Source organism: Hylobates moloch, unplaced genomic scaffold (assembly GCF_009828535.3).
Source record: "Hylobates moloch isolate HMO894 unplaced genomic scaffold, HMol_V3 SCAFFOLD_24, whole genome shotgun sequence".
NCBI classification, from domain to species: Eukaryota; Metazoa; Chordata; class Mammalia; order Primates; family Hylobatidae; genus Hylobates; species Hylobates moloch.
In genome coordinates, this window is record NW_026652299.1 from 35,863,385 (window position 1) to 35,890,343 (window position 26,959).

The following is a 26,959-nucleotide window of genomic DNA, read 5'->3' on the forward strand; positions in this document are numbered from 1 at the left end:
CCAAAACACCATGTCCTCAATTCCACATTAAAGCTAAAACTAGCTATTCATCTTAGAACCACAGAACTCAGCTGTCAAGAAGAAAACAGTGTTGTGCATCTCTCTTCAAAACTGCATACATCAAGAAGCTTCAGACTTGGGGAAAACATAAAAATAGCTGATGTTGGAAAGAGGAGGGGTGGGGCATTGGGGAGGAGAAAGGAGGAGCCAAAAATTGGTAGGAGATGGCCATGAAGCATATTCTGTCTTCCAGCAAATGGTGAAGCCATTCTAGAAATACACTCATTACTCCACTCAGTCCTGGGGAGTCTAAATTTCTTTGTAATACATCTCCAACTAGAAGCATTTATCAGACATAAAATCCCCTAGACATCTAACTTGCCTTTCCAGGAAAAAAAAAAAAGACAAATATAATTTAACAATAAACTTGTGTAGGAAGACAGACACTAATGGTGTGAGCTGCACATAGTTGGTGTTAATGGTAAATTTCTTGAAGTCTGATTATTCTAGTGTAATCAAAATCCTCCTCAATTCAAATACCTCTTAGGCTCTCTTGACCCATCACTAGACTGCCTGAAAAGCAGGAAAGTTCAGTCACTTAGAGAACACGTCTTAGGCACATTATTCTGTTGCTGGCACGTGGGACACATGAGCTGATGAACTGAGTGTGCCTATGGGGTCAGGTTTGTCTACGCAAAGACAAACGAACAAAGGCCTCTGAACGAATAGTTGCCAGCGGCCTATGCAGCGACTACTTCCTCCCCACTCACTCGGCAACTTGGGCCACATTTCTGTATTGCAGGGTTGGAATGGGCTTTGTTCAGCCTCAGTGAGGAAGGGACCAAACACATTTGTCCCAGGTTCAAGGAGAACATGAGATTCTCCCATTTTCCAAATGTCAACACTGGGGATGGTATGTATACAGCAGGCACATTTCTGGGGAAGTCGGCTATCTCACCAAAATATTCCAAATAATTGTTGATATTCTGGATGCTGACTGCTTTACTTAAAGGCATCCGCTGTACATATGACAATGCAAATTTGAAACATTGGCTGGTAGCAGCAGAGCTACTGATCCCAAACCCTGGTGGGGCTCTTTGACTGGTCTGAAAGTCAGGGTGGAGAAAGTTCAACTTTAGAGCTCTTTCCCACCAAGAGTTTTCTTTTCTTATTAAATTCAAAAAATGTTTATTGATCAACAACTCAGTGCTAAACCTATGGGAGAACCCAAAGACTTAAAAACCTGGGGTCCTGCTCTCCAAGACATGTTAAATGAGATAATATAAAAATTTCTATTTCTGGTACCTGAAAAAGGCTTAGGGCTGGAGAGGTGACATCGTTCAGCTTGCTGACCTCATCAATCATCTGTCCCCAGACAGGCAGACAGACCTCTTGGAGAAGTCATCCTCAAAAGTAAGGCTGCAGGGCCAGGGTCTGCTTGAGAGCAATGGAATCCAATGGAAATCACTTCTCAAGTACACTTTATGTTTGGACATTTCTCAGCTCTTAAAGCTTCTGACATTGATTGGATGCTGGTATGGCTTTATAAACACTTGTCTTTTTCATATATTCTTAAGGATTCATGTCTCCTCAACCATTTCGTATATTCTAAAATAACTATGCCATAAAATAAATAAAACAATTTCCACTTACTACATAGTTTATTCAGATATTGACCTTATGTTTGGGCTGAACTTAGCTATAATTGAACAAAGAGTGATAAGCCATCATTGCTTAGTGATATTTTCTATCATCTTCACTGAGGCTGCAGTTGGCATTCTCCAGGCTCTTTCCAACAAGACCATTTCTCTGGTACACAACTGAGCAATTACACTGACTGAGCTGAAATCCACAAGCATTTGCAGAGCACTGCTCTGTGCAGGGGAAGCTCCAAACACGTAGGTGGCAAAGAGGAGCAAGATCCATCCCTGACCCACAGAACCTGCCTGTAGCCTCCGGATCCTGCCGGCCCAGGGCAGGGGTGTGATGAGGTGGACACCAAGTGCTCTGAGGAGCAGTGTCGGGGAAGAGAAGTTCTGGAGAGGGAGAAGGCCCCACATCCCCAGGGTAGGTGAGATGTGAGCTGGGTTTCCCGGGATGAAGGAGACTGGCCGAAGGAGAGGGTAGGGAGGAGCACTCTAGGAAGGCAGTGGAGTTTGGTGGAGCACTGACTGTGGGTGGGAGGCAGGAGAGGAGGCGGGAGCAGGGCCTGGAGGGTAAGGTTACCAGGGACTGAGAAGCCATTAGACTCTCAGCAGCAGCCCTGAGCTCTTGGGCCTGCACTTTGTTTTTTATCAAGCCCCCGCACCATGTTAATATCAGAGAAGCTCAGGGGATCCCTATGTCAAGTGGCAATTCCTCACCTTCCCTTCTGCTGCATGAGGTCAGATATCAGCTGCTCAATATCCAGCAGCAACTTTTAATACCATGTTTTGTTTCTGAAGGTAGCAGGGACATGTAAGCTTGGGAGTAAGTGAAAAATGCACTGAATCGAGAGTAAGAAAACAGAAACAGTTTTCATCAATTATGTAAAGCAGCTCTCTGCCCCTGAGACTGAAAACAAACCTAGCCACAAATGGGGCCTAGTTTTCTCTCGGGACATCATGGTCTAAGACAAATGAATGCCATAGAAAGGAGAGAAGTCAAGGCAGGGGATGTTGAAGCACTGTCTGTGAGGGAGAATTGGCCAGGCCTCTCTCCTGGCCCCCGGCAGTTTGCTGGCAATCTTTGGCATTCCTTGGTTTGCAGACGCTTCATCCCCATCTCTGCCTCCATCTCCAATGACCTTCTTCTCTCCGTCTCTGCGTCTCCCTCTGCTTTCTCTTATAAAGACATCAGTCATTGGGCTTAGGGCCCATCCTAAATCCAGGATGATTTCATCTCTAGGTGTTTTAATTACATTTGCAAAGACCCTTTTTCCAAATAAGGTCACATTCACAGGTTCTAGAAGTTAGGACTTGGACCTATGTTTTTGGGGGCCACCATTCAACCCACTACCTCCAAGAAAGACCTGTAGGAGAGCAAGAGACGGGTGGAGGATTGCCTCTCCCATTGCTGAGCTTTCTTAACAAGAGAACGGTTTTTATATCAGCCTGAAGTAGTGATCTGCATGAGCAAAGACATGGGTCTGGAAAGGGGAAGAGAATATTTGAGACAAGGTATCATACTTTACTAGAAGTGAGGAAGCCCAGAGTAAATGGTGTGAGATAAATCAGCCTGCACACTTCCTAAGTGTCAGCGCTGTTCTAGGAGCTGGGACAGTAGCTGTAAATCAAACAAAAACTCCTGCCCTCAGGCAGCTTACATTCTGATCAGGAGAGACAGATAGGAAACAATATTAAGAGGTAAATGTTCAAATATATTAGAGGCAGAATCTAGGAGAAAAGTATCTAAGGCACAGAGAATAACCAGGGCAAATGCCTGAGTGGAAACTGTGCTTGCCATGCTGGGCCAGGAGTGAGGCTACTGGGTGTGAACTCGGAAACCAAGAAAGCGCAGAGACTGGACTCTCCTTGCACACTGACAAGGTGGCCTGCACAGCTCCACATCACATGCACATGTGTATAAAACACCAGACCAAGGCCAGGTGCAGTGACTCACGCCAGTAATCCCAGCACTTCATGAGGCAGGGGCAGGTAGATCACGAGGTCAGGAGTTCGAGACCAGCCTTGCCAATGTGGTGAAACCCCATCTCTACTAAAAATACAAATATTAGCTGGGCATAGTGGTACATGTGTTTAATCCCGGCTACTTGAGAGGCTGAGGCAGAAGAATTGCTTGAACCTGGGAGGCGGAGACAGAGGTTGCAGTGAACCAAGATTGCGACATTGCACTCCAGCCTGGGACACAAAGCAAGACTCCATCTTTGGGGAAGAAAACAAGGAAAAAAAAAACAGACCTCTGAATCGGAGAAATGGGCAGTTTATTACTCACAGTGAACACAGCAGCCAGAACAGTATCTTTAGCCACTTTCCCACGCCCCTATTCCCAAGAAGAGGGGATGTGGATCATGCCACCTGGGCAGGCAGTGGGTCTGCATCCCAGGAGAGGGACCCGAAACTGGGAGACTCGGAGATTTTATCAGGGCTGTGGAGGACCTGCCTTTCCTCTCCTCCAGAGATAAATGACTCATTATCCAGCAACATAGAGGTCAGCACCGACCTCACCAGCAGCAGGCTCACAGGAGTGGCAGGGGCATTGGGAGAGTGGGAGGCAGCACAGGGTCAGCTCTTTCACCAAAACAGAGAAACAGGGCAGCTCTAGAGTGGAAGTAGGGGCACAGAGAACAGGAAGGAAAGGCGGCCGGCAAAGGTATGACATCACACCAGCTCCCACTGTGGGCACCCAAACCCAAGCCTCTTGGGAAAGTCTGGGAACTGTTAAAAATCCACACCTCAGCATCACCTTGCCAAGGGGTGGGGCGGGGTATGTACACATCCCCATCATTCCCTGATTGAAGGCTGCAGGAGAGTGGAGTTCATGCCAAGGCACTTGAGATCAACCACGGATGCAGCCAGGCAGAGGCAGAGGAAGGCCGGCCCTCACCCAGAGAAGGGCAGGACAGGGGTGGACATGGGGCCCAGGGCACTGCGGCAGTGCATACAGGGACCTGGGCAGGCACAGTGTCAGTCAGAGGTCCAGAGACCTGAAAGTGAGAGGGGCGGGACCCTTGAGGTTCAGGGAAAGAGCATCTTATACTTTTTCCATTTTGCAGTGACTTGGAGATTTGTCCACACCAGTGCAGAGAGACGCGTCCTCCTTTTTTTTCTTTTAACAGCTGCTTAACGTTTTATCCTAGCAGGAACCCTAGCATGGGTCATTTAAAGTGTTTCAAATCTTAGGGGGCTGAACCTGGTGGCTCACACCTGTAATCTCAGCACTTTGGGAGGCTGAGGCAGGAGGATTTCTTGAGCTTGGGAGTTCAAGACCAGTCTGGGCAACATGGCAAAAACTCATCTCTTAAAAAAAAAAAAAATAGATCTGTAGTCCCAGCTACTCGGCAGGCTGTGTGAACAGCAAGGGGCCAGTCTGGTTTGGAGTCTGTCTGGCGGGGGTCTGGCTGGGGTCTGTCTAGATAGGGCCTGATTTGCTGGGGGTCCATCTGTCTGAATAGCTGGAGATGTGTACTCATTTGGGGGACTTGTCTGTCAATCTGGAGGATGATGTCTGACCAGCTGGGGTCCATCCATCAAGATGAGAGTCTGGCCAGCTGGCTGGGATGTCAGGATTCCCTGTGGCTGATGTCTGTCTGTCTGGCAGTCCATCTGGTTGGTTAGGAGTCTGTCTGGCCAGAAGGTCTGTCAGCCAGCTAGCCCACCTGAGGGTGGGGGTGGTGTCTAACTGAGAAGTCTGTGTGTCTGTTCAGCTGGGGATCTGTTTATATCTGTCTAGTAATCTGTCTAACTTAGGGGGTCCACCTGGCTGTCCAGCTAGCAGAGGTGTCTGTCTTTTGGGGGCTCTGTTTGGTGGTCTCTCTGGCTGCACTGGTCTATCAAGCTGTTGGCTGGTCTCTCTCTCTCTCTCTGGCTGGGGGTCCCTTTGTCCACCTGTGGACTGTATCGCTGAGGGTTTGGCTGTCTGTCCAGGTTGGTGGTCCATCTGTCTGTCTGCCTATCTGGAGGTCTTTTTGTCGGTCTGCCTGGGGTTAATCTGCTTGGCTGTGGTTATGCCTGGCTTAGTTCTCCCTGGATGGCAAAGTGTCCATCCACTTCTCTGTGTGGTCCCCCGAGTGTCCAAGTGAGGGAGGCTCAGGTGCTGAGGATGGACTAGTGCTATGTGGTGAGGAGAGCAGTCTCTGAAAGCTCATCTGTCCCTTCTCCCCTTCATAACTCAGGGGTCATGCCCCTTCCTGATCTTCTTTCTTGAATCTGCTCTGTGCAGCCTCACCAGCCATTATACCCTAGCTACCTCCTCCAGCCTCAAGCCTTCAATGCTACAGTCACTGGGGCAAAGCCCCCACATTTCCCACCCTGAGAAACGTTTACTTTGATCCAGGCCCACTGTTTCCATTCTGCACACGGCGCTCAGCAGCGCCAGGGCATCAGCAGTCCGAGCTCACAAGAGGCAACAAGCAGGAGCTGGCGTAGACTTACACCTGGGTCCACTCAGCAGGCGGGTCCCGGGGCCCCTTCGGCCTCCCAATGCGCAGGTTGAAACCTGGGGGAAGAAGGGTGCCGTGGGTCTCATGGAGAAGCTGAGGTGTGTGGAGGCTGGCAGACATGAAGAAGACCATCCCCCCGCCTCCAGGTCCTCCTGGTTCACTGCAGCCACATCCACAGGACTGAGCTCCATGCCCCATCAACCCCAGACTCCTGGGGTTCACTCAAAGCAGCAAAGTCCCAGCAACCCAGGCTCTACCTGACTTACCTAGCCCACCGGTCTGAGCTCCACCCGCCACGTCCTCGTAGGCGCTAGATCCGGCAGGACTTTGGTCAGCAGGAACTGAGGGCAGGAGACCCCCCACGGGTCAGCTCCGGAAGCCCCAGGGAGTCCCAAGACCCCACCCCTGGCGGGGACGCTTCCCCCGAAGCCCGAAGGGGAGAGCCGAGGGCGCCGGGCGGGAGAAGGCGCACACCCCGGACGTGGCCTCCAGCCTTTGGGCGCGGCCGAGACAAGTATTGCCAGGAACCCTGCCCCTGGACCGCGACTGCGACCGCCAGGGGGCGCTTCCGGGGCGTGGCCAGGGACGCCTGGACGTCAGCGTCGGAGCGTGGCCAGGCTAGCGGCTGGGGTCCCCGCGGCCGCCAGGGCCTGGCGGACCACTGCAGGATGGTGCCGCCCTGCGGATCACAGCAGGATGATGCCCTGAGAAGGAGCAAGCCTCGACTCACCGCGGCTAGGCAGCGTCCCCCGCGCGTCCTCCGCGTGCGCCCCGGGCCGCTGAGCGCGCGGCGTCACCTGGCTGTAGAGCGGCGCCTCCTCCGCGCTGCGCGTCCCCGTCCCCGTCCCCGTCTCCGTCCCCCGCCCGGCGCCCGCTGGAGCCCCACGCTTCTGCACCACCGCGTAGGTGTCAGCCATGGCGTGGCCCGGGCACCCGGGCACAGAGATGCTCCTGCAGGCAGGGAGGGCCGGGAGGAAGTGAAACGGCGGCGCTGGGCAGGGCGGGAGTGGGGAGGCTGCTCAGCGCGCAAACCACGGGCTTCCTTCCCGCCGAGGCGGTGCGCTAGATGGGAGGGAGGGTTCCCTGGGTGGGGGGCCTCTCTTCTGTGTCCCTAGCGCCCTGCAAGTTAGGGGGATGAAGGAAGAACGGGGTCAGCCTGGAAGGCAATTGGGGCAGAGTGTTGGTTTGAGGGGTGGTCATTTCTGTGTAAATGTCTACTGAATAAAAGAATGCGGAAGTGGCATAGAAGACAGGAAGGGATGGCCGCAAGGACAAGGGCCTTACATCTCCGCTGCGAAGGCGGCTCAATCCCATGGCCGCAGCACCCAACGTGCGGCCTGACAAGAAGGCGGCGTCTAGAATTATTTGCTGAATTTTTTGGTGGTTGTTTTTTTGAGACAGGATCTCGCTCTGTCGCCCAGGCTGGACTGCCGTGGTGCGATCTCGGCTACTGCAACCTCCACCTCCCAGGCTCAAGCGACTCTCCTGCCTCAGCCAACGGAGTAGCTGGGACTACAGGCTCCCTACAGCACGCCTGGCTAATTTTTGTATTTTTAGTAGAGACAGGGTTTCACCATGTTAACCAGGCGGGTCTCCAGCTGGCCTCAAGTGATCCGCCCTCCTTGGCCTCCTGGAGTGCTGGGATTACAGGCGTGAGCCACCTGAATTAAGGTTTGATTGGAGGATCCAGGAAAGGCCTAACTCAGAAGGCAGGGCAAGCCTTAGAGACAGAGGCAAGGGGACCACTGGGATAAATGAATCATCTTGGGGTGGGTTCCCAGTGCTCAATTCGAAGAAAGGGCCAGCGAACACTTGGCGAAGTGAACAAGGAACGGACTGGTGTTCCAAGGATGAAAAAGGGGTTAGCCTGAGAAATTGGGCAAGGAAGAATGCGGGGATGGAGCCGGGTACCTGAGGACCCCTCCTGGTGGGCGGGGTATGGCGAGAAGTGCCTGGGGAGTCCGGAGGAAGAGGTCATCGTCGTAGAGTGGGGCACAATTCTGAAGAAAAACAGGAGGGGAGGCTCCTGAGGGAGGAAGTTGGCTAGGCCTCTCACGGGGCTCTGGGAGAAAGCTTAAGACGGGAGAGCCCGGTAAGGATGTCCGGAGGAGGGCACAGGTGGATGTCACAGTCAGTGCCTGCTCCCAGTAGTCCTGGGGGCTGGGCCCTGCTCGGGGTCCTGGTCTCTGAGGGTGCTGATGGTGGACAGGAGAGTGGGAAAGGGGCCTCTGTACCTCTTTGATGTTCTGGTAGTGGGGGCTGGCATTCTGGAGCGTGGAGCAGAACATCTGAGCCACCGTGTGGTACAGGAACCTGTACTGCTCCTGTTGGGGTTAGGGACCATCAAGAAGGGAAGGCGGGGGCAAATGACAGCAGCGGGCCACTGTCCCTGAAGATTAGGACACCCAGGGTTCACCTCTGTCTGCACGGCCGCAGGCCGCTGCTTCCTCATCTCAAGGACCACATCAAAGAGACTGAAGTCAGGTGGGATCATCTGGGGCAGACAGACAAGGCACTTGAGCAGGACACGTGGTCATGGGCAGCACACTGCACACACAGGATGCCTGCATCGTACCTGGGTCAGGAGCAGCTGCCTCACATGATCCACGGTGCACAGGACGCCTGTTCGCCCACAGCCCGCACTGACAAGAGAATCAGAGTGTGCCTGGTCAGGTCCTGACCACAACCCCTTTTAGATGGGGCATTTGAGGATGGGGGTGAGGGTCCTGATGGATCCCCTGCAGAGCCTCTTGATTCCCAGAATCTCCAGATTATATCTGAACAAGGAAAACCTTTTTAATCACTTACATTTTGTTGAGCAGCAGCTGTGTGCTTATTCCCCAGCTAAGTCTGTGCTGAACAAGTGCTCACAATTATAGTCCATGGAGGTGAGCAAGGTTTCTCAAAATAGGCACTCAGACTACAAGACTAGCCCCATGCCCTGTACTCCCCTCCATGCTCTGTCCCCTCTGCCTCACCAGACCCTCCTGAAGCCCATTTCCGAAACCTGCAGTGGACACAGAGGGGTTCAGGGCCAGATCCCTGGAGGCGACGGGCTTCCTCCACCATGGCGAGCACGTGGTCAGGACTGCTAGGGACCCCACGGTCTGGCCAGGACATATACTGTAGCTGGTACACGGAACGGGACTCCTGAAACACAGAAAAAGATGAGCAAAAGACTTAGAAAAAAAAAGAAAAAAAGCATTAATTGGGCATCTACTATACACCAGGCCCACTTCTAGGCATCTTCCGTTTATGTCTACCAGATAATAACTGAGGAGGTGGGTACTAGTATGATGCCCATTTTTACAGGGGAGGAAACCGCTCCCCTTTCAGGAGCCCCTTTACCTCCTCCTCCCCTGTCACGGTACCTTCTGGAATGTGACCCTGAGGGTCCTGAGCATGATGTCCTCATTCAGCCACTTCTCCTTTAACTGAGTAAGGGGCGGGTGGGGCAAGTAAGAAGAGGGAGGAGAACAAAGATCATAGGTACCGGAAGACATTTATAGAAAGCAAAGCATTCCTGATTAAAAAGTCAAATACAGAAAACATTTAAAAAATTCATATAGCCCAAACTTTCCCCAAAGCTTTCATTAAGGAAACATTTGACACAGGAGAAATAGAGGAACTATTCTAAAAACTCAAGCCCTTTTGCAGTGAAAAGAGATGTCTTTCGTTCTAAAATGAAACTTTTATTGTATTTATTAAGTACTAACTGTATATATGACTTGAGAGAGTTCCCCAAGCTCTTTTGAAATGGTAAGAGAAGTAAGAATTTCAAGAACCTAACCAGGCACATTTACATGACAGAGATAACTGTGATTGTAGCCAAAATAAAAATGCAAAGGCTATCCCTATATTAAGTTATAACTATTTGCAGGCTAACACCAGAGGGTTTCCTGCAGTATGAGTGGACTGTGGGTTAAATCATTCATCCTTTTAGGCCCAACCCAAAGCCTTTCCCCCCTGGGAATCTTCCTTGAAACCTCCCACAGCTCACCAGAGTGATGCAGAAAAGCCCAGTCTGCAGTGGCTCCTGCTCCTGGGCCCAGTACCGCTCACACCTTTTCTGCAAAAGGTAAGGGAGAAAAGGCAGGGAGTGAGAAGAGGGAGTCAGCTTCAGAGCTAGCTCAGTCCTGCCACAAGACACCCCAACTGCTCGTGGTGGAAGCACAGGCAGCTGTACTTATAACCTATAACAGAGGCCAGCCAACAGAGCCATCAGATGAAACACATGCAGACTCAATGGAGGTGCGCTGCTGACCATGCAGGGGAGATACAGTCCAGGATACCCTCCCACTGTAAGCAACTAGAAACTGGACAAAATACATGAGCCGCTATTTTCAGACACTGGTTGGCAGGCGTTGCAGTACTGTGGTCACTGAACAGACCACTCTGGCTTATTGCATGGAAGTGTCACCAGGCTGTAAGACATGAGTCTAAGGATCCCACTGAGTTGAGCCAGAGACCATGGCTCAAGGAGGCCAAGGCAGCTAGAATTTGCAGGGCAGAGTCCTGGAAGGAACAGAGGTATGCAAATAAAAACAAAACAATAACTTGCATAGAAGTCCCCTCCTTGATTCTTTGGTTGAATAATCTGAATATATACAGCATGAAACCCCATGAGGCCAGGCAAGAATAGCTTACCATGAAAGAATAGTAGGGATCTGTAGGATGAACATTTCCTTGAGCTCATGATGAGAAAGAATTCACATTCCCTCTAGCTAGAGTGTAGAGGCATTATCAACTATAAGGGGCATTTAGTAGGGCACCTAGAATGACCACGCATTAGAAGTATGGCTAAATTAATTCTAGAACAAAGGCTACTTGATCAATCATCCAAAAGTTCCGGAAAAGGCAAAAAACACTAAAGAAAACAATCCAACACTTACCTGTGCAAAATTCAAAATATCAAGCATCCAATAAAATTTTGCTGGACATACAAAGAAGCAGGAAAGTGTGACCCATAACCAGGAGAAAAATCAGTCAATAGGAAAGGGCCCAGAAATAACAGTTCAGGAAAGAAGCAAAAATCTTAAAATAGCTATTACAAATATACTCAAAGATGAAAAGGAAAACATGAACATGATGCAGAGTGGAATGAAAGATACAAAAAATAACCTGAATGGAATTTATAAAGAGGAAAAATAAAATATATGAAATGAAAAATCCACTAATAGCAGAGTAGACACTAGAAGAAAAGATCAATAGACATGAAAACATAGCAATATAAATAATTCAAAATGAAAAAAATGAAGAGAATCAGTTCTCTGTAGAGATATACCAAATAGTCTAGTGTATGTGCACGTGGAGTCCAGAAGGAAAGGAGAAAGGGGGATAAAAAAACTTTATGTGAAGAAATAATAGGTGAAAAATTTCCCAAATTCGATGAAACTATAAACCCACAAATTCAAGAAACCAGAGGGAGAATAAACCTAAACCTAAAGAAAGCCATGCCAAGGCAGATCATGATCAAATTACTGAAAAAGAATGAAGAAGAGAAAAAAAAATTTTTTTTTGAGACCCTTGCTCTGTTGCCCAGGCTTGGAGTGCAGTGGCACAATCTCGGCTCACTGCAACCTCCAACTCCCGGGTTCAAGCGATTCTCCTGCCTCAGGCTTCTGAGTAGCTGGGATTACAGACACACACCACCACGTCCAACTTTTTTTGGTATTTTTAGTAGAGACACGGTTTCACCAGGTTAGCCAGGCTGGTCTCGAACTCCTGACCTCAAGTGATACACCTGCCTTGGACTCCCAAAGTGCTGGGATTACAGGCATGAGCCACCACACCCGGCCCCAGAAGAGAAAATCTTAAAAGCATTACGCACAAAAAGGCACATCACATACTGAGGAACAAAGTTAAGAATTATAGCAACATTTTGTCAGAAACGGCAAGTCAATGGTATGATATCCTAAAAATGCTGAAAACCTTTTCAGACAAATGAAAGCTGAGGGAATTCATCACAAACAAATCTGCATTATGAGAAATATTAGAGTAAGCTCTTCAGATGCTTACAGACAGTGGCTGCTGCCTGTAATCCCAGCTATTTGAGAGGCTAAGGCAGGAGGATTGCTTGAGGCCACTTCAACACCAGCCTGAGCAACATAGCCTGTATCTTAAAAAAAAAAAAAAAAAAAAAATTAAAATTAGCTAGGTGTGTTGGCAACATAGCTAGCCTGCATCCAAAAAAATTTTTTTTTTTAATTAGCTAAGTGCAGTGGCACACCTGTACTCCCAACTACTTGGCAGGCTGAGGTGGGAGGATTGCTTAAGCCCAGGAGTTTGAGGCTGCAGTGAGTGGTGACTGCACACTGCACTCCAGCCTGTGTGACAGAGTGAGACCCTATCTCTTAAATAAATAGAATAAGTAAGCTCTGCATACAAAAGGAACATGATACAAATGGAAATACAGATCTACACAAAATAACAGGGAGAAAAGTAAGTGGCTAAATGTAAAAGATATTTCATTTTAAACATCTTTAAAAGATAATCTAGTGAATTTTATCAAACAAAGAGGAATTAATACCAGCCTTTCACAAACTCTTGCAAAAAACTGAGAGGAACCATTTCCCAACATATTGTATGAGGCAAGTATTACCCTGGCACCAAAACCAAAGACCTCACAAGAAAAGAAAACTACTAACCAATATCTCACAAATATAGACACAAAAATTCTCAATGAAATACTAGCAAAGTGTGCCGGGCGTGGTGGCTCACGCTTGTAATCCCAGCACTTTGGGAGGCAGAGGCGGGCGGATCCCGAGGTCAGGAGATCGAGACCACGGTGAAACCCCGTCTCTACTAAAAATACAAAAAAATTAGCCGGGCGCGGTGGGGGGCGCCTGTAGTCCCAGCTACTCGGAGAGGCTGAGGCAGGAGAATGGCGTGAACCCGGGAGGCGGAGCTTGCAGTGAGCCGAGACTGCGCCACTGCACTCCAGCCTGGGCGACAGAGCGAGACTCCGTCTAAAAAAAAAAAAAGAAATACTAGCAAAGTGTTCAACACCATGACTAAGTGGGATTAATTCCAGGAATGCAAGATTGGTTCAACATATGAAAGTCAATGTTATACACCATATTAGTAGAATACAAAACAAATGATCATCTGAATAGATGCAAAGAACAAAATTTGACAAAACCCAACAGTCTTTCATAAAAAAGTTCATTAGAAACTCAGTGCCCAGGATTTTTATTGGGGCACCTTCTGCACAGAATGTAGGCACACTCTGCCTAGCCTGTACCAAAATGTCAGACTACCAGCAGGAGAACAGGTGTTCTGCATAAAGCATATTGTTTGTATTAACAGTTCAAGCATAGTGAGCCACTGTTATCAGAAACCTAGGTTTCTAGAGGCCACCAAAGAGTCAACCTTACAGGAAGGCCTTTCTAAGCATAAACAGTTATGTTTGCCATGTTTAACTCTTCTGCACAGCAACGGACCTACCCAAAACAGCCAAAACAATCTTGGAAAAAAGAACAAATTTGGAAGACTCATACTTCCTGATTTCGGAACTTCTACAAAGGTATAATAATCAAAACTGTTACACTGGCACAAGGATAAACACATCAATCAACTTAATAAAATTGAGAGTTCAGAAATAAACCCTTATATTTATGGCCAATTAATTTTCAACAAAGGGGCCAAGACCGTTCAATGGGCAAAGCATAGTCTTTTCAACAAATGGTGCTGGAACAACTGGATAGTCACATGCAAAGGAGTGAATGTGGACCCCTATCTCACATCACATAAAATGTTCATTCAAAGTAAATCTGAGACCCAAATGTAAGCAAGAAAACTACAAAACACTTAGAAGAAAAAACAGAGTCTTTATGACCTCTGATTAGACGATGACTTCTTAGATACACCAAAAGCACAGCAACACAATAGATTGGAATTAAAATTTCACAAAATGTTTGTGCTTCAAAACACACCATCAAGAAAGTGGAATGACAACCCACAGAATGGGAAAGACATTTTAAATCATGTACTGATAAGGGACTTATATACAGAGTAACGCTTACAACTCAATAATAAAAAGACAATCCCAAATAACCCAATTTTAAAATGAATAAATGACCTGAATAGACATTTGGCCAGAGAAGATATACAAATGGACGAATAAGCACATGAAAACCAAAACCACAATGAGGTACCACTTCCCACTCATTAGGATGGCATATATGTCATTGTCATATGCCACATAATGATGTTTTGGTTAACAACAGACCACATATACGACGGTGATGCCATAGATTATAATGGAGCATATGTAGAAACCTGATACATGGCACTCGATATCGACACTGCACATTAAGTTGGGGAAATGACTGATACTCAGTAATGGTGCTGGGACATTTGGTTTTCCATATGAAAAATACGTAAATAAAAAATGTATATACTATCTATGTTTGTGTAAGTATACTCTATGATGTTTACACAATGACAAGATAGTCTAACAATGTAGACCATATCCCTGTCATTAAACTACACATGTCCTTCCCTCTCTCTCTCTCTGCTGATGGGAACGTAAAATGGTACAGCCACTGTGGAAAACAAAATGTTAAACATAGAGTTATCATATGATCCAGCAACTCCACTCTAGGTGCATACCCAGGGAACTGAAAACAGGGATTCAAACAGATACTTGTACACCATTTTGTTGTTGTTGTTGTTTTGAGACAGAGTCTCGCTCTGTCGCCCAGACTGGAGTGTGGTGGCGCGATCTCGGCTCACTGCAAGCTCCGCCTCATGGGTTCACGCCATTCTCCTGCCTCAGCCTCCTGAGTAGCTGGGACTACAGGCGCCTGCCACCATGCTTGGCTAATTTTTTGTATTTTTAGTAGAGACGGGGTTTCACCTTGTTAACCAGGCGGGTCTCGATCTCCTGACCTCGTGATCTGCCCACTTTGGCCTCCCAAAGTGCTGGGATTACAGGAGTGAGCCACTGCGTCCAGCCCGTATACCAATGTTTGTAGCCGCATTATTTACAATAGTCAAAAGGTACAAACAACCCAGATGTCCAACAGGTGAATGGATAAACATACTGTGATATATACATACAATGAAATATTATTTGGCCTTGAAAACAGTGAAATTCTGATACACACTGCAACATGGATGAACCTTGAAAAAAGGACAAGTATTGCATATTAGTGTATTCCTGATTCCACTTGCATGAGGTACCTAGAATAGGCAAATTCATATGGACAGAAAGGAGAATAGAGGTTACCTAGAAATGGGGGGAATGGGAGTTATTGTTTAATGAGTACAGAATTACTGTTTGGGATGATGAACATGTTCTGAAAATAGACAGTAGGAATGGTTAATCCATTGTGAATGTACTTAATTCAATAGAATTTTACACTTGAAATGGTTTAAATGGCAAAATTATTTTTAACATTCCTCACTGAGCACCTATAAACTGGCAACTTTTATGTTATGTATATTTTACCACATCATTTAAAGAAAGACACAATGGCATACTACTTCACATCCCCTAGGATGGCTATAATTTTAAAAAAAGACAGACAGTAACAAGCACCAGGGAGAAGAAATGGGGACCCTTAAAACATTGCCGTGGAAATGTAAAATGATGCTGCCACTGTGGAAAACAGTTTGGCAGTTCCTCAAAATGTTAAAAATAGAGTTTCCATATGGCCCAGCAATTCCCAGCAATACCCAAGAGACATGAAAACACACATCTACACAGAGACTTGTATATCAGTGTTGATAGCAGCATTGTTCTTAATAGCCAAAAAGTAGAAAGAACCCAAATTCTGTCAACCGATAAGTAAAATGTGGTAGATCCATTCAATGGAATAGTATTCAGCAAAACAAAACAAAGCAAAAAAAAATGCTAAGCAAAAAAAGGCTACATATTATATGATTCAATTTATATGAAATGTCCAAAGTAAGCAAATCTATAAAGACAAAAATAGATTAGGGATTGCCTAGGGCTGTAGAGGTTGCTGGGAAATGGGGAGTGACTGCTAATGGATATAGGATTTCTTTTCTTTTTCTTTTTTCTTTTTTCTTGCTCTGTCGCCAGGCTGCAGTGTAGTGGCACAATCTCGGCTCACTGCAACCTCCAACTCCCTGGTTCAAGCTATTCTCCTGCCTCAGCCTCCCGAGTTGCTGGGATTATAGGCGCCCACCACCATGCCCAGCTAATGTTTGTATTTTTAGTAGAGACGGGGTTTCACTATGTTGGCCAGGATGATCTCGATCTCCTGACCTCGTGATCCACCGGCCTCAGCCTCCCAAAGTGCTGGGATTACAGGCATGAGCCACCATGCCTGGCCTGGATTTTTTTATGGAATGATGAAAATGTTCAAAAACTTATTGTGGTAGGCCGGGCACGGTGGCTCACGCCTGTAATCCCAGCACTTTGGGAGGCCGAGGTGGGCGGATCACGAGGTCAGGAGATCGAGACCATCCTGGCTAACACAGTGAAACCCTGTCTCTACTAAAAATACAAAAAATTAGCCAGGCGTGGCGGCAGGGGCCTGTAGTCCCACCTACTCAGGAGGCAGGGGAATGGCGTGAACCCGGGAGGCGGAGCTTGCAGTGAGCTGAGATCCCGCCACTGCATTCCAGCCTGGACAACAGAGCGAGACTCCGTCTCAAAACAAAAACAAAAACAAAAATCTTACTGTGGTAATAGTTGCATAACTCAGGAATATAGAAAAATGATGGCATTTTACACTTTAAATGACTGAATTATATATCAATAAAGCTGTTTAAAAAGATATTCTAAAGCAACTATAATAGCAGTGTACTGTGGAGTATATATATAGGACTAAAATATATAGTAACAATAGCACAAAGCATGGAAAGGGGTAATTGAAATATACTACGGTAAAGTTCTGACATTTTACATGAAATGTGGAATATTATTTGACTATATAGACTATAAGTTAAAGATATATATTGTAAACTCTAAAGCCACAACTACATATTTAAAATAAAGATGTATAGCTAATAAGGGAATAATTACTATGCAATAGATTAATAAAAAATTCTCACTCTGAAAGAGAAAAAAAGAAGAAAAGAGCAAACAGAGCAAATAGAAAACAAATAGCAAGATGGTAGGTTTAAACCCAACATTATGCCGGGCGTGGTGGCTCACACTTGTAATCCCAGCACTTTGGGAGGCTGAGGCGGGCGGATCACGAGGTCAGGAGATCGAGACCATGGTGAAACCTCGTCTCTACTAAAAATATAAAAAAATTAGCCGGGCGTGGTGGCGGGCGCCTGTAGTCCCAACTACTCGGAGAGGCTGAGGCAGGAGAATGGCGTGAACCCGGGAGGCGGAGCTTGCAGTGAGCCGAGATCGCGCCACTGCACTCCAGCCTGGGCGACAGAGCGAGACTCCGTCTCAAAAAAAAAAAAACCCAACATTATTGATAATTACATTAAAGGCTGAATATTCCAATTAAAGGCAGAGACTGTCAGATTAGATTTAAAAGTAAGTCCTGGCTAGATGCAATGGCTCATGCCTGTAATCTCAGCACTTTGGGAGGCAGAGGTGGAAGAACAGCTTGAGGCCAGGAGTTCGAGACCAGCCTGGACTATACAGTGAGACTTAATCTCTACAAGAAATAAAAAACAATTAATCAGGCATGGTGGTGTATGACTGTAGTCCCAACTCCTTAGGGAGGCTGAGGTAGGATGATCACTTGAGCCCAGGAGTTTGAGGTTACAGTGAACTATGATTGCACCACTGCATTCCCCTCTGTCTTAAAAAAAAAAAAAAAAAAATCCCTACGATACACCACCTACAAGAAGCACACTAAAAAATAAAGATGAACATAGATATAAAGTAAAAGAATGGGAAAAGACATATGCAAACTCTAAAGAAATTTAAGGCCGAGGGCGGTGGCTCATGCCTGTAATCTCAGGACTTTGGGAGGCTGAGGCGGGTGGATCACCTGAGGTCAGGAGTTTGAGACCAGCCTGGCCAACATGGTGAAACCCCATCTCTACTAAAAATACAAAAATTAGCTGGGCGTGGCGGCAGGCACCTGCAATCCCAGCTACTCGAAAGGCTGAGGCAGGAGAATCGCTTGAACCTGGGAGGTAAAGGTTGCAGTGAGCCAAGATTGCGCCATTGCACTCTAGCCTGGGCGACAAGAGGGAAACTGCATCTCAAAAAGAGAAAGAGAGAGAAAGAAAGAAAGGAAAGAAGGAAGGAAGGAAGGAAGGAAGGAAGGAAGGAAGAAATTTAAATGGCTGTATTAATATCAAAGTACTGTTCAGAAAAAAATATTAACAGAAATAAAGAGAGTCATTACATATTAGAAAGGGATCCAATCATTAGGAAGACATAATCCTAAATGTATATGTACTCAATCATAAAGTTTCAAAACATGAAAAGTAAAACTGAAAGAATAGTTATACAGATTTCAACATTCCTCTTTCAGCAAATAATAGGGCAAGCAGACAAAAAAAATTGTCAGAAATAAGACTTGAATAGTGCTGTTGACAAACTTGACCTAATTAATACTTATTGAACAGTTGGTAATTTCAACACTCTTCTCTAAGCAATCCATACATTTAGAGAAAATAAATCAGTAAAGATATAAAATATACAGTAAAGATATAAAAGTGTCTTTTAAAAAAGTCTGTCAATTGACCTAATTGGTATTTACAGGACACTCCAGCCAACCAAAGCAGAATACACATTGTTTTCAAGTACACTTGAAATTAAAGTAGAAAATGAATTAGTTGGGCGTGGTGGCATGTGCCTGTATTCCTAGCTACTCAGGAGTCTGAGGCAAAATTGCTTGAACTTGGGAGGCAGAGGTTGCAGTGAGCTAGATTGCACCACTGCACTCCAGTCTGGGCAACAGAGCAAGACTCTGTCTCAAAAAAAAAAAGTGGAAAATGAAAAAACCAATAGAGAAAATGAATGCAAATGAATACAACCAAAGCAGGTTCTTTGAAAAAATAATAAATGATAAACCTCTAGTCCAAAGATTGGCTGACATTTTTATAAAGGGTCACATAAATACTTTAGAATTTACAGACCATATAATTTATTCAACTTGCAACTACTCATATCTGCCACTGTAGCATAAAAGCAGGCATACACAATATGCAAATAAGTGAGTGTGGCTGTGTTCTAATACACTGTTTACAAAAAACAGGCAGGAGCATGAAAAAAGAGATAGCGAAATAGAGAGATGAGACAGAGAGAGAGAGAGAACACAAATTATCAAAATCAGGAATGAGAAAGAGACATGACTACAGATCATACAGGCTCCACCATCAGCTAGTCACCCCAGGGAACCCCCACCCCATCCATGGAGCAGGCAAGAATGTAGAAACCACATGAAGCTATGTGTCTTCAGCCTTCAATGTTGACATGCATTTATTTATTTAGTAACTAATTTATGTTAACAGGCAAAACAAAAATCCCTGGCCTTGTGGATCTTACCTTCTAAATCAGGGAGATTAAGAATAAACAATGTACGTAATACATTTGTAGATTATCCAGTGTGTTAGGAGTTCATAAGAACTGTGAAGAAAAAAGGAAAAGTAGGACAAGGGAGGGAGAATGGAAGTGCTGAGAGTTTAAAATGGTGTGAAGACCCACCCAGGAAGGTCTCATTGAGGAATTAACACTTGAGCAAAGACCTGAAGGAGGTGATAGAGCAAGCCACAGGGAAGGATGTCCTAGGCTGAAGGAATAGCCAAGGCACAGGCCCTGAGGCAGAGCCATCCCTGGAACATGTGGGGAACAGCAGAGACCAGAGTTGTTAGAGTGGAGTGAATAAAGGGAAGAGAGGTGGAAAGAGAGATCAGAGCCTACAGGGGAAGCAGTCAGAATAGGGCCTTATGGTCTAAGGTGTGAAATGGCTGGAAAGCCCAGCAGGAGAGGGGTTGCCAACACTGGGGGATGAATAACATATCAACAAAAACTTAGAGGAACAATGGGGCTTCCCACGGAGCCACAGTAAGGTCACTCCAAGAGCTGGACCCTCGGGTCCTGGGGTCAAGGAGGAGCTAGCAAGATCCCTCCTCCCTCCTCCTTGAACAAGGACATGAAACCTGGGGGCAGAGGACACCTACCCGTCCATTCTCTATCTCTCGACAGGCCATCAGGATCACCTAGACAAGGAGGGTCAGGGGAGAGGAAGGTGATTTGGGTGAGGGGGCCAGGGAAACCGCCGAGGGAGTACTTAGATGTTGACCCCACCATTGTGCCCCACCCCCAAGTGCTGACCTTGACCTCAAACTCCCAGACCAGTCTCCAGAAGTCTAGCAGGGTGTGAGGCAAGGGTCCCTGCGTGGCAATGTAGGCCAGGCTTCCATCCACGCCCTGGTGAAGGCCGAATTCACTACTGAGATTCCGATGCCCACCCCTGGCCACTCCCAGTCCACCTCCTTCCGTGACCCCAACCCTCACCCGGATGAAGTTGCCATTAATGTAGTCGCTGTGTCCCTCTTCCCGGAGCAGGGAGAGGATTACTCGCGTCTGATCATCTGTCAGCAGATAAGGTGAGAAACGTGGAGTTTGGGGAGGATAGGGTAGGACTGAGGCTCTGACAGCCCCGTGGCTGAAAGCCAGCAGGGGATCACACACATGCAGAGATCCCACCAAGGTGCCCTTGTGGGCTGCTGAGCAGTGCAGAGGGTGAGGCTCTGGGAGGAGAGCACAGTGAGTGACTCCAGTGCACACTGACGCCTGGACAGTGGCGGGGCGTGCGAGGCTGCACCGACTCCCTACGGAAGCCCCGACTTACATGGCAGCACGTCTTTGTAGCGGTTCTTCCTCACGTTCTCTGGCCGACTGCCGGCCTCGGTGGAGCACACGCCGTCAGCCTTCCAGGCGGCCGAGCGGGCCTGGATGTCCTGGTAGAGCATTATGAGTGGGCCGGGGAGGGGAGGAGACAGGAGAGGAGCCAGGTAAGAGTCCCGGGCCACCTAGGCACGCTTGCAGGATACAAAGCCAGTGGCCTGGGGAGGTGAGTGCAGACCCCGACGGCACGGGGCCTGCCTAATAATAATGATACAGAAATAGCGACCCAGGGCACCTTCTCTGTGCCAGTCTCTGTGCTAAGGGCATGTAATCATCACAGGTTCCTAGGACATGGGTACTATTATTGACGTCCCCATTGTGCAGGCAGGAAAGTTTATGCACCACGTGGTTCAGCGACTTGTGGAAGGTCCCAACCAGGAAGTAACAAGGTGAGGGTTGAACTCAGACCTCTCGGCATCCACCCCCTGCACACTCAATCTGTGACATTGTCTTGTAAGCAATAACTGTAATGAAATATATTATGGGTTATGTAGCTAAACATATAAGACAATGTAGAATGCATAGGCATTATAATGGATAACATACTATGTACAAGATACTATAGGCACTGTGTTACTGGGAGATTATAATAATAATCAGTGAATCGTGTATTACCATCTTAGTCAGGTATTCGTAATCTCAATGATAATAAGTAACACCCATGCCACCACTGTGTGCCAGCCACTATTCTAAGTGCTTTACTTGTGTCCATCGGGTCATTTAAGGCCTCATGATGCCCTTGTGTAGTGGGAACACCTAGTAGAGCGCAGTGATTCCTGCATATGCGGGAGGCAGGCTTGGGGAGCAGGGGTGCCCTCACCACCCAGCCTTCCGCATGTGAGGCCCTCAGCGCTGTACATGGTTCAGAACCCACCCAGTCGCATGATGTCATATATCACATGGGTATTATGTTTACGTTTGTTACACACATTCTTATATTGTATATTTATATATTTTACATTTATTATGCATTTCTTAGTTTCTTATATACAATGTTTCTACGTGTGTAAATTACTTAGGTTTATAATGATCTGTTACATTTTTTTTTTTTTTTTTTGAGACAGAGTCTCGCTCTGTTGCCCAGGCTGGAGTGCAGTGGCACGGTCTCGGCTCACTGCGAGCTCCGCCTCCCGGGTTCACATCATTCTCCTGCCTCAGCCTCCCGAGTAGCTGGGACTACAGGCGCCCGCCACCACGCCCGGCTAATTTTTTGTATGTTTAGTAGAGACGGGGTTTCACCATGTTAGCCAGGATGGTCTGGATCTCCTGACCTCGTGATCCGCCAGCCTCAGCCTCCCAAAGTGCTGGGATTACAGGCGTGAGCCACCGCGCCTGGCCATCTGTTACACATTTTATATCTACTTATGAATTTATCAAATAACTTTGGTCATTTTACAAATTATAATCTTTGTTATATTCATTTGTTGTATTGTTTTATGCAATTATACAATGTTTATTGTATAAACAGTCATTTATAATACTTTTATATATTTGTCATATATTTCTAAACTTGATATGCATCACCATATATCAGTTTATGCGTTTGTATGGTATGTTTCTATGTCTGGTACCTAAGCTATTACACTTTAAACGCGTCATCGACTGTAATGTACAGTGCCTACGATGCTGCGTGAGCCTTCCTAACGCTGGGCTTGCACTACCTGTATTGTAACGTTTAGATTTTTTGTTTGGTTTTGTTTTGTTTGAGATGGGGTCTCACTCTGTCGCCCAGGCTGGAGTGCAGTCGCACCATCTCAGCTGTGTAGTGGAACCATCTCAGCTCACTGCAACCTCTGCCTCCCAGGTTCAAGCTAGTCCCCTGTCTCTGCTCCCTAGTAGCTGGGATTACAGGCATGCGCCTATGCCCAGTTGATTTTTGTATTTTTAGTAGAGACGGGGTTTCGCTGTGTTGCCCAGGCTGGTCTCGAACTCCCGAGCTCAAACGATCCTCCCGCCTCGGCCTCCCAACGTGCTGGGATTACAGGCGTGAGCCACCGCACCCGGCCCACGTTTAGAATCTTTATAGGCAGTGAGGAACGCCCCTACGAAGTGCGCGCCCAATATGTGCTAAGCGCTTTTCACCCACATCATTTAATCCTTAGGCCAGTTTGGTCATTCATGTCCCCATTTCACCAAGGGAGAAGCCGAGGTCAGAGGGGCCAGGTAGACCGCCTGGACCACACGCGGTTGGCCCGGACACGGATTCGGGCCCAGACGCGGATTCGAGCCCGGCGTTCACACCCTCACCACGCAACGGCCTCCGTGTTCCTCTTCGCCCTGCTGCAGCCCCTTCCTTCCTGTGGTCACAGGGGACAGTCAGGTCGCCAGAAGCGGCGGGGCCGGGGCTGTCCAGCGCAGCAGGGCCGCCCGCCCTCTCCTGCGGCGCCCGCCCCGCCTGTCCCTCCCGCAGCCAGGTTGTTCCGGGAGCGCGACGAGGACACCGGGAGCGAGGGTGTGCACGGTCCGTCCTGGCCTGGCCGTGGACGTCGCGCTCCGGGGCCGGTGGGCAAAGAGTGAAGACGGAGACAGAGCGACAGAGAAGTGCTGGGGAGAGAAACACGGAGAGATCCCCCCCAAGGCGGGGAGACACCGGGGACACCGAGACAGAAAGGCAGAGCCCGCCGGGCGCGGAGGACAGGCATCCGCGGGGCCAGGGCCGGGGCGCGCCGCTCGCGGACCCCGTGCGCCACTCACGCTGAACTCGCCGGCGAGGACTGCCCCCTCCCGGCCGCCCCGCGCTTCCAGCCGCTCCAGGAAGCTCCGCGCCGCGTCCAGGCTGCGGCTCATGGCGCCGCGGGCCGGCAAAGTCCAGCCCGGCCGCCGCGCGCGCCGCGAGTGTGGACGCCGCGGGAGGCGGAGGCCGGTGACTGAGCCCCCGCCCTGGCCTCGGCAGCCAATGGAAGCGCGCAGCGGCGGGCAGGGCGCCCCAGCCACCATGTTCTGAGCCCGCGTAGCTCCACCCCGGGCGCTCGGGCTGCTGTGGTGGGAGCCCTCGGTCCTCGCGGGCTGCCCTGAGCAGAGCCCAGGGCCGGCGCTTCCCCTTTTTTTCGGCTGCCGCGCCCACTGGTGGGGGGTGGCACGGTCCCAGGTACGCTCCCTGCCGCTTGGGACCCGCCCCCAGCTCGGGATCCGCGCCCCGGGGCCGACCTCCGGGGGCTGGCTCTGGGCGGACGGCCGAGCGGTCTCGCCGGGCCCTCTCGCCGGTCTCCTGGGAGCCAGGCCGCGCGGAGTCCGAGCTGGGGCGGGCAGCAGCCTTGGGTGGAGACGGTCGCCGAGATCAGGCTGCCCCTCGTGCCAGAGGCCCCGGGTCGGGGGCGTCCCGCGCTGTGCGCTCCAGCCGGGCCCAAGGGAGGCCGGGGCAGGGGCAGCCACGCCGTGGGAAAGGCTAGGTGGCAGCGGGATCTTCTCTATCTGTGTATTTCCCCAGGAACTTGTGGTTCCTCCTTTTCCCGGATGCGCTGGGGCACCAGGGTCAGTCCTGTGTGAGCATCTCGACCTGCACAAGCCTGCTGGGAAACAGAACTGAGGCACTGGAAGTGGGTTCTGGGGAACGAAGAGTTTCTCTTTTTTGCCTGCCCTGACACTCCCATCTTCAGAAAGTGTGCAGAGGAGGCCGGGCGCGGTGGCTCACGCTTGTAATCCCAGCACTTTGGGAGGCCGAGGCGGGCGGATCACGAGGTCAGGAGATCGAGACCACGGTGAAACCCCGTCTCTACTAAAAATACAAAAAAATTAGCCGGGCGTGGTGGCGGGCGCCTGTAGTCCCAGCTACTTGGAGAGGCTGAGGCAGGAGAATGGCGTGAACCCAGGAGGTGGAGCTTGCAGTGAGCCGAGATTGCGCCAGTGCACTCCAGCCTGGGAGACAGAGCGAGACTCCGTCTCAAAAAAAAAAAAAAAAAAGTGTGCAGAGGTCAGAGGAGAGCCGCCGTTCCAGCTTCCGGGATCACCGAGGGGAGGCTGGAGAGAATGGACTGGCACCTGGGTCTCTTCAGGTACAGGCCTAGGTTAGCCCCCTTCTCGCCGAGGTCGGAAGAATTAAGAGGGGTGTCACTGGAAGGGGCGTCAGTGGACACCAGTTTGAGGTCGTTGAGGGGTTGAAAGGTAGCATTGGGGCCTGGATGTGTGCCTGAGTCTCTGAAGGGTCAACAGGGGCATGATGTCAGGTGGTCAATTTAATTCACTAAGGGCCATCAGAGTATTTAAGGGCACACTTTCTTAAAGGTCCCGGTAGGAAGTGGTTTTGGCTTTGCTATCTCTGCCCCAGCTGCTTAACTCAGCTGTGGCAGCATGAAAGCAGACAACATAGTCTGCTTTGATGGAGAGATCAAAGTGGCTCTGTGGGGATCAGCAGCTAGGGCTGTTTGATTTATTGTGGAGTCCGCAGGGGTCACTGTGAAATCCATGTTCATCATTTATCAGTTTCATCTTTGAGCATTCTCAGGGAGGTCGGAGGTCAACAGTAATCGTTTAGGATGGTGGTGATAGGGAATTCATTGGAAGTCAGTCAGGGTCCCTTGGATGTTCATGGGGGGGGGTGTCAGTAGATATTAATGACAGTCATTGGGAGGCCAGTGGATACTTGGGACAAGAAGTGAAAGTAATTGTGGGGCCATTGGGATTTGGAGTGTTAATAATTGAAGGGTCAGAAGAGTCTGGGAAGTCATTGAGAGCTCTGCTCAGTGCACGATAGTGATTCTCAGTATAATCACTGAGGGTTCGTGGATGGCCATGGAGATCCAGGTAGGTAGAATACAGAAGCATCAGTGAGCTTTCAGAAAATAAGGGCATTTGCTGGGAAAGTTATGGAGGCCGAGCCCCCGAGCACATATGGTTATTAAGGGCAGTTGTTATGGGCTATAGGATCTCTGTCCAGCAGCAGGGATCCTGTTGAGGGTCTGTTCTCATAGGCTGAGGTCTGTCTGATTGGTGGAGGGCATGTCGTCCAGCTGAAGGTCTGGTTGACTAGGTGGGTGGGGTGTTCTCTCCTCTGGGGTAATGTCTTTGTCCATTTTGGGAAGGGAGCCTGTCCTTGAGGGATTCTGACCTTTGCCTGGCTGGGGGGCCCAGGTGTCTCTCTGGCCAAAGGCCTATTTGGATGTCTGGCTGAGGGTCTTCCCATCTGTCAGTAATCCATCTGTTTGTCCAGCTGGGTGTTTCCCTGGGATTCTGTCCATCTGGAAGTCTGTCCAGCCAGGGTGTGTGTGTGTGTGTTTGGTGGTTTGTCTATTAGAGGATCTGAGTGACTAGCCAGATGCTGCCTTGTGGCCTGTGAACATTAAGTGGCTGAGGCTGTGGTCTGCCATTTGTACTTCCAGCTGCCTTGAGTGTCTTTCTGCCCTCGTGTTCACCCTCACTCCAAGCCCCACCTTGTTGTTTAACCCACCTGTCCTCCTGACACCTGACCATTCCTCATGTCTCTTCAAACATCCAAACTCTTAGCTTGCCCTCTGTTCAGCTCAGGCTAGGTGTGGGGGATGGGAAGACCCCACATCTTCCAGAGGCCCTGGCCCACCCCGGCATTTCTCTCCCGGAGGACTGCCAGCTGTGTTCTTGCAATGAGACTCACTGCTGCCGGTGGCCCTCCTGTTCATGCTGCCAGCAGCAGTCTTGCACAGTGGGAGCAGCTGGCACTGCTGCAGAGACCCCAAGCGTGCCAAAGCCCACGTGCCACGTGCCAGTCTGTCACCTACCCACCATCAGTGTGGCTGCATGGGGCCACTCAACAGAGCCAAGAGGACGAGGTGCAGGAAGATGCACAGGGACAGGTGCACAAGGCTCTGAGTTCAGCCTGCTCTGAAGCTGCAAAGGGGAAAAGAGAAACTACAGTGGAGACCCCTGGCAGACACCCCTTCCTCTGGGATGCTTGCGGGGAGCTCCTTGGAGACTGCTGGCATCTCCAGGGTACAGTTCTTCTCCAGCTTCCTTTTTTGCTTAGTTAAAAAAGGGCAGAAGACTGGAACCAAAATGTTTGAGTTAGAATTCTGGCACCATGACTTTCTCAGTATGACCTTGGGCAAGTCATTTAATTTCTATGTCTCAATTTCCTTCTCTGT

General features: G+C 48.8%; 1 protein-coding gene across 4 annotated transcripts; it reads right to left on the minus strand.

Annotated features, from left to right (window-relative positions):
- Nucleotides 1-3,903: 3,903 nt before the first annotated feature.
- Nucleotides 3,904-23,745, minus strand: PTPN18 (protein tyrosine phosphatase non-receptor type 18). Of its 4 annotated transcripts, XM_032145824.2 has the most exons (16): nucleotides 23,601-23,734; nucleotides 20,851-20,959; nucleotides 20,514-20,590; nucleotides 20,331-20,426; nucleotides 20,177-20,215; nucleotides 10,101-10,169; nucleotides 9,472-9,534; nucleotides 9,108-9,250; nucleotides 8,676-8,742; nucleotides 8,517-8,594; nucleotides 8,335-8,424; nucleotides 8,012-8,100; nucleotides 6,831-7,051; nucleotides 6,367-6,441; nucleotides 6,093-6,156; nucleotides 3,904-4,645 (listed from the first exon to the last, which is right to left on the minus strand). In XM_032145824.2, exons 1-16 carry the CDS (start codon nucleotides 23,691-23,693, stop codon nucleotides 4,630-4,632), a joined length of 1,389 nt encoding a protein of 462 aa, XP_032001715.1. In that variant the 5' UTR covers nucleotides 23,694-23,734; the 3' UTR covers nucleotides 3,904-4,629. The 4 variants fall into 4 exon arrangements, with proteins under 4 accessions (XP_032001715.1, XP_032001717.1, XP_032001716.1 ...); XM_032145826.2 differs by having other exon boundaries at nucleotides 3,904-6,156; nucleotides 23,601-23,745; XM_032145825.2 differs by lacking the exon at nucleotides 20,331-20,426 and having other exon boundaries at nucleotides 23,601-23,712.
- Between the last annotated feature and the right edge of the window lie 3,214 nt (nucleotides 23,746-26,959).